This window comes from Lolium rigidum, chromosome 1 (assembly GCF_022539505.1).
Source record: "Lolium rigidum isolate FL_2022 chromosome 1, APGP_CSIRO_Lrig_0.1, whole genome shotgun sequence".
NCBI lineage: Eukaryota > Viridiplantae > Streptophyta > Magnoliopsida > Poales > Poaceae > Lolium > Lolium rigidum.
In genome coordinates, this window is record NC_061508.1 from 55,851,889 (window position 1) to 55,859,492 (window position 7,604).

The window sequence follows — 7,604 nt, forward strand, 5'->3', positions numbered from 1 at the left end:
TTGGCTGACAAGTGGGTATCGGTCCACCTAAGCCAACTGGCCTGACAAGTAGGTCCAAGTGGTCAGAAATAGCATTAATTCAATAATTCGTGTTTAGCTAATCAAGGACCGATTTGCGTGCTTCGGTTAAAAAAACATATCCCATGATACACGTCCGTTATTGTACGACTTTAAAACATAAATCATTTTTTGCCATAAGATAACAATCGGGTACCAATAATAACGTGGACTTCCCAAACTGCTCCCAATCAACCAACGGGCCGAGAATAGGCCGCATCCATCAATCAGTAGGTAATTGCGGATCAATCCGCACGAGGCAATTACTACTAACCAAATCGTGTCATTAGCCAAGTCAGAGCTGCATTGGCTGCCCCACAAGTCAGAGAGATAAAAATTCGAACGAGGTGAGATAACGGCCCGCGCGCTCTTCATGCACGAACGAACACGACTCCACTTTCCTTCCCCACGCGATCGATCCCACTACATAAACCTCCCCCGATTTCCTCCGTCCCATTCAACCTCCTCACTCGAATCTGCCGTACGCAGCCATGGCGCCGCCGAGCTCCCTGGCCTCCGAGCCCACGCGCGCCTCCTCTCGTAAGAGGATTCCCTCCGCCAAGGCCTTGCCCCAGCCGGAGCCCGAGCACCAGAGCAGCGGCAAGCGCCCGCTCAAGATGGCATCGTCCGCCAATGCCACGGCGGGGTCCGCGAAGAAGAAGACGACCAAGGCCAAGGCGACCAGGAAGAAGTTGCGGACATGCGCGAAGGAGGGTGACCAGGACGGCGACGACATTTGCGCCGACGAGCCCGACGAGGAGGAGCTCGCCCTGGCGGAGGAGAATGAGCTGGCGGAGCAGGAGGAGGAGCAGGCGGCGGTGGGGCCGCCGACCAGGACGCGGAGGCGGCCGGTGATCAGGAGGCGGGTGGCGAAGCCGAGACGGGTGCAAGGCAGCGGGAACCACGACCATGAGTTCGTCGGCGAGCCCATCCCCCAGGACGAGGCCCTCAAGGCGTGGCCAACGCGTTACCAGAGCAGCAGGTAACGCACGCATGCATTAGATTGCTCCATTTCCCATCTCCTTCTAGGATGTACTGGATTATCTTCTAATATTACTAGCTGAATTTTGAACTTGGTCGTCTAATCTGCTGACTTGATTTTTGTTGGATTTGAGGTGACAACAAAATGCATGTTCGATATTCTGATCTGAGTTGAATCGTGTCTCGCGCATTGCATTGCCTTGCAGGGCGAAAGGGGAGGCCCGGGCACACTACCGCCAGGCCAAGATTGAGGATACCATCTACTCCCTCAATGACGATGTCTATGTAAAGGTCCGTCGTTTTAACTTTTCAAAACCCATGATTGGTTGTTGATTGACGTTTGTATCCATCGATTGTTATGCATATATGCCTCGCTGTGAATCTGTTTAGGAAATGCCCAAGGATAGTTTATCTTTCGGATGTATGCGCGTACACTGCACAGCTGATTTATTAGTTTCCTTCGAGAGCGGCGTTTCTCGTCCCAAGTGCATATGCTCCTGATTTTTAAAATGGCTTTTAAACATTGTTTGAAGTGTTGAAAAAATCTGACACAAAATGTCGCATGTACATCTTTATGTTCTATGTGCTCGCAAAGTTGTTTCACAAAAAAATCGATTTTTTACGTCATGTGTAAAAAAGATAAATTTTAGTGCTAAAAAAAGCTCTTCACATAAATATTTTCTTATCTTTTTTGTACTATAACAAATGTCGATTTTTTGCGAAACTTGGCGTGCACGTATGGAATGTCGTAATGTACGATCAAAAAAATTATTCAGAATTTTTTGATATTATAAAATCTATTTTTTATAGCAGGAACATATGCACCCTAGATCAAATTTGGATTTGCGATTTCTGTCCACAAGCTTTGTAACGATAATGAGTTGTCAATATGGGCAACCTTTCATATCTTGTTGTGATGTGATTGTGAAGTGAATAAATGATCATAAATTCAATTCAGCTCCTGGGTGTATATGCTCCCTCAACCCAAAAAAATCATATTTCTAAGTGTCAAATTTTTTAAAAAAATTGTTTACATGTACATCTCTATAATATATGTGTGTTCGTCATGTTTCAGGAAAACCCAATAATTTATGTGGTGTATGTAAACAAGAGAAAATTTATCTTGTGAAACGCATTATTTTTAGCAATGATTTTTGTCTTTTTTTCACACGTCACGTGACAAGTCGTTTTTTCATCAAACGACTCTGAGCATGTACCACATGAAAATGTAGATGTGATTTTTTTTTCAAATTTTTTGAGATTTCAAAATGTGTGTAAGATGCATTTGAAAATAGAGGGGGCATATGCTCCCATGTTCCAAAAACACCATTCCCATGAATGATCTGCATGTTTATTAACTTGGAACTGATTTCCTTTAGTAGTAATCAATTCTGCATAACTTCATGTGTGGTAAAAGTTTGGACTAAATTTTATAGCAGTACAATCTAATCGAACTGAATGCTCACGGCTTCATTTTCTTTCACCTAGTGTGAGCAAAAATGCTGAATCAAAGTGCAATTTAGGCATTGGCGTGACATCTAGATGGTTGCTCTTCTGATATATTCGATCTGTGTTTGTTGTCTCGACATCTTACATTTCTAACCCCTTTGCCGTGTATAGGCTGCAGAGGGAAAGACTGATTTTCTCGGCAGGATAGCCGAGTTTTTCGAGGGCACAGACAGCCGTCAGTATTTCACCTGTCGCTGGTTCTACCGCCCAGAGGAAACGGTGTGTACCGTCAGTTGTATTTTTTTGTATGTCCCAACTCCCAATTGCACTGTGCTGATTGTTGTATTTGCAGGTTATTTCAACAATGATACTAGAAAAAGGTACTGATCACAAGCATGACCCAATACGTGTATTCCTTTCTGAGGACAAAGATGATATTAGTCTTGATTGTATATTATCAAAGATTAAAATAGTCTACGTTGATCCAAACGTAAGTACTTTTGCCTACAACTGTCCATTAATAAACCTGTACATATGTTGTTTCTCACTCTTTTTCCTGTGCTTATGCTTTAGTTAAATTCAATATCCAAGGCTGAGAAGCTTGTAGAGTGTCAGTTTTACTATGACATGTCTTATAGCGAGGCTTTTTCAACTTTTGCCAACATACCATCAGGTAACCAAAGTTTAATGCTGCAACTTGTCTTTTTACCATGCTAATATGAATAAATGTTTTGGCACCAAGTGGCACAGTATTTCCTAACTGAAAATAATGTCGTGAAATATTTCTATACAGTGTTTATGATGTCAAAGGTAGTAAATATGTACAATTTTTCTAACCGTGGTTCTTATTGCCTTATTTCTCTCATTAGAGAATGGGCCTATAATCAGCGATACTGCATCTAAGTTCTCGGGTGATACTGTCGATTTGGGTGAGACATCAGCTAAGAAAGCAACCCTTCTAGACCTTTACTCTGGTTGCGGCGGGTTGTCAACAGGCCTTTGTTTAGGTGCAGCTCTAGCCGGGGTCAAACTTGAGACGGTACTTTTCTACATCATCGTTCGGCTGTGATTATGTATTTGTGATCATGATGCTAATCCTACATCTTTCTTCTGTTTTATAGAGGTGGGCGGTTGATTTTAATGAGTTTGCCTGCAAAAGTCTGAAGTATAATCACCCTGACACACAGGTGTAAATAAAATTGTAAACTACAATCTTGGTTCCCTTTTGTTGCATATGAATTATATGTTATGTGTCGTTTGTTTGAATGTAGGTTCGAAATGAAAAGGCCGAGGATTACCTTGTACTTCTCAAGGAATGGGCTGTCTTATGTGACAAGTATGTCCATAATGTTGTTCATTCTGATTCAGTCGACCCTTTAGAGGATGAAGAGGAAGATGACGGCCCTCTAGGAGAGGATGAGTATGTGGTGGACAAGGTTATTGGAATATGCTATGGTGGCACTGGGAAGGAAAATACTATATACTTTAAGGTAGCCGTCTTATTTGTTGTTGGGTTTACTCGAAGTTTGTAAATACTGTATGATTGATGCATGGTTGTTTTTGCAGGTGCAATGGGAAGGCTATGATTCTGATGAAGATTCATGGGAGCCGGTGGGGAACCTAAGGTTGGTATCTCATTTGTTATATGCTAATTTAACAATATTTTCCTAATAAAAGTGCACTGACTCTTGTTTTATACCTAGTGACTGTGCTCTGAAGATTAAAGAATTTGTAGAAGAGGGTCACCGGCTGAAAATTTTGCCACTACCGGTGAGTATTACTCCTTTTGCCTCTTTTTTCTTATTCACACGTTTTTTTCTGCTATTTACATAATTTCATGTAGGGCGATGTTGATGTCATATGTGGCGGTCCACCGTGTCAAGGAATCAGCGGGTTTAACCGCTTCCGAGACAGTAATAATCCTCTACAGGACGAGAAAAATCGACAGCTTATTACTTTTATGGATATTGTCGAATATTTAAAGCCAAATTATGTTCTCATGGAAAACGTGGTGGACATGGTAAAATTTGCTGAAGGTTACCTGGCAAGTTATGCATTAAGCCGCTTGGTTTCGCTCAATTATCAAGCACGGCTTGGCATGATGGTGGCAGGTTGTTATGGGCTGCCGCAATTTCGTATGAGAGTTTTCCTTTGGGGAGCTCTTCCAACAATGGTCTGCTACCTGTTTATCATGATTTTTTTCATGTTGAATGTTTGCTGGTATTATATTCTGTAGAATGATTTATTTTCATTTGGCAATGTAGGTGCTCCCAAAATACCCATTGCCTACCCACAAGGTTGTTTGGCGTGGCGGAATCCCAACTTCCTTCTCCCAAAGCATTGTTTATGATGAAACACAAGAATCGACGCTTAAGGAAGCTTTGCTACTTGGTGAAGCAATATCAGATTTACCTGAGGTAATTATTCAATTATCTAATATACCTAATAGCCTACACATTTTTCTTACTCCTTTTGTGCAGATAGGTAATCATCAGCCAAATGAGATAATGGAGTATGGAGGTAATCCTAGGTCTGATTTTCAACAATATATACAGATTAGTCGAAAAGGTATTATGTTTGCATCTACTGACTCTTCAAGTTTTCCTTGTGAAAGATAGTAATTACAATTTTAGACTTTTATGGTGAGCTGAAGATTTTCTCGATTGTTCCAGATATGCTAGATTATTCCTATGAACACAAGGTTTGTTCTGAGGATGGTAAACTGCTTGATCACCAACCCTTGCAACTAAACAAGGATGATCTTGCACGTGTACAGCAAATCCCCAAGAAAAAAGGCGCAAACTTCCGTTGTCTCAGGGGGGTCAGGGTGGGAGAAGGCAATAAAGTCGAGTTTGATCCTGAAATCGAGCGTGTCTACCTCGATTCAGGAAAGCCTCTGGTATTATTTCTGCTTCCTAACTCTTTAATGGTATTTGTATATGCTGAAATTTATGTTATACGTTTTGCAAGTATTGTGTTATACCAATAGCATAGGACAATAAGTTACTGCATTGTAGTTTGGATGTATTTCCTATGAATAGTGAATGCCTATAATTCCATCCTGTTTCTGTGGGATTTTATTTGGTTTGTATAAACTTTTGGTTTTATTATATCTTTTCAAACAGGGACTAAATGTACAATCTAGAACACAGTTGGCTTCAACAGTAAAATCTTCTTTTTCTGTAATGACTGATGTATATAATTTTCTCACTGTTATTCTCGTCACGTGCACTAAATCAGAGTGAAGAAAAGGGAGAACAATAAATTTTGAGTTTATTGCTATGTCCATAAGAACGGCCGAGAGAAGGAAGCTTCAACACATTTATACAGCTAAACTGCTAAATCCAATATGTTAGATTAAGGATTGTCTTGTTGACTTTGCGCATACAGAGTTCCACCGGAGTTGCGATTTTTCTCAACATGAAGAGAAACCTTAACTGTGCAAATATCCTCCTGAGTTAAGCTTACCAATGTATATATGTGCTTGAGGTTCCTGCTGGTCATCAGAATAGGTTAGTGCTGCGACATAGGTATTTTAGGTCCCAGAACTCACATATAAACCTAGAAAATGTTGGTCGGCTCTGCATCTCTTACCCTCTAATGTAGATATCTTCTTGTGGTTTCTGCTGGTGATCAGATTAGATTAGTGCTGCTTACCAATGTAGATGTGCTCTTGTGGTTCCTGCTGGTCATCAGAATAGATTAGTACTGCGAAATCAGGATTTTCTGTCTCAGAACTCACATATAAACCTATAAAGCGTTGGTTGGCTCTGCATCTCTTAACCTGTACTGTTCTCTACTTTCTGCTCTTTTGATAAATAGCTTGTTTAATAGACCAGTAAAAAAGCACTGTAGATGGTTCCATGATGCTGCCACCTCATTACAGAAGACCAGAGTTTTCGTGTGATCACTCAGTTAAGAGCTCTCATATTTCACAGTAAACACATTAGCTTCTGAGTTTCTTGTTACTATCCTTGAATTCCAGATAAACCCAATGATCTTTACAACACTATCAGTAGTCAAATTACATGGAGAACCTTCATATTAGTGGGAAATAGGATGCTGTTTTATCTTTGCTTCCATCTCTGAAGAATTCATCAAGTGAAAGAAATGTTGACACATGGTTGATATAGTTTCTTATGCAACCTAAGATTGCTGATGTGCTAGTTTTCCGTGTACCCAGGTCCCTGATTATGCCATGTCTTTTGTTGGGGGAAAATCAAAGAAGTGAGTGTCCGAATCTGTTTTTTTTTCTTTTTGTAACATTGTTCAACTTCTATAATTGTAGTTACCTATGATGATTCTCTTACAGGCCATTTGGACGTCTTTGGAAGGATGAAACAGTTGCAACGGTTGTGACAAGAGCAGAGCCGCACAACCAGGTTAGTGTAGACATACTATGATGTTTTGCATATAGTGTTTTGCTGATCCTTTTTCTTTGCTCTCTTAGTAATGATACTGAATGTTCTATTCTTAGATTATCTTGCACCCAGATCAAGATAGAGTGTTGTCGGTCCGTGAGAATGCAAGATTGCAGGGTTTTCCTGATTATTACCGGATGTGGGGTCCTATTAAACAGAAGTGAGTTTATCTGTCAAGTATCCAGTTGTGTTTGATATTTGTTTTCCAGTGATGAATTAGAATGGGGGATCACCATTATTTTTGTGATGATACTAGGTACATCCAGGTGGGTAATGCCGTGGCCATTCCTGTCGCTCGGGCATTGGGATACTCTCTTGGTCAGGCATACAAAGGCAATTCAGAAGGGCTTGACCAGGCACTTTTTGTTCTTCCCAACAGCTTCACTTCCTTGGGGCAGGCTGCGGTTCCGGATGTCAACATTCATTCACCTGTAGGCGAATTGGTAGAGTAGACAGGGTTTGATTTGAGCCCACTAGAGAGACAGTTACTGCTTGATTGAATGGGTTCTGTCGCATTTTAGTGTTCTTCCAAACATTTTGCAATCTACAGTTTTGACATTTCAATATCTATCTTTTATTAAGTTCATATCAATTTGTCTTTCCTGCCTGAAGATCATTGCTGTGTTCTGTGGCTTCGAAGGTTGCCTGAAGAAAGATTAACATTAGTTCAGGCAATCCAATTATCGTTCTTCCTTC

At 40.8% G+C, this 7,604-nt stretch overlaps 1 protein-coding gene across 1 annotated transcript; it reads left to right on the forward strand.

The window, feature by feature from the left end:
• Window positions 1–548: 548 nt before the first annotated feature.
• Window positions 549–7,360, forward strand: LOC124708159 (DNA (cytosine-5)-methyltransferase CMT3-like). Its single transcript, XM_047239850.1, has 18 exons — window positions 549–1,039; window positions 1,245–1,329; window positions 2,659–2,766; window positions 2,840–2,977; window positions 3,061–3,160; window positions 3,357–3,526; window positions 3,609–3,674; window positions 3,759–3,977; window positions 4,054–4,112; window positions 4,191–4,257; window positions 4,331–4,660; window positions 4,752–4,904; window positions 4,968–5,055; window positions 5,160–5,386; window positions 6,671–6,714; window positions 6,800–6,869; window positions 6,965–7,068; window positions 7,165–7,360. Exons 1-18 carry the CDS (start codon window positions 549–551, stop codon window positions 7,358–7,360), a joined length of 2,715 nt encoding a protein of 904 aa, XP_047095806.1.
• The last annotated feature ends 244 nt before the right edge of the window (window positions 7,361–7,604 follow it).

Excerpts from the sequence above, each read along its gene's own strand:
- LOC124708159 (XM_047239850.1), top strand. The coding sequence starts at position 549 with ATGGCGCCGCCGAGCTCCCTGGCCTCCGAGCCCACGCGCGCCTCCTCT. Across the intron at positions 4,258-4,330 it reads TGAAAATTTTGCCACTACCG|GGCGATGTTGATGTCATATG; the intron begins GTGAGTATTACT and ends AATTTCATGTAG. Across the intron at positions 4,661-4,751 it reads GGGGAGCTCTTCCAACAATG|GTGCTCCCAAAATACCCATT; the intron begins GTCTGCTACCTG and ends TTGGCAATGTAG.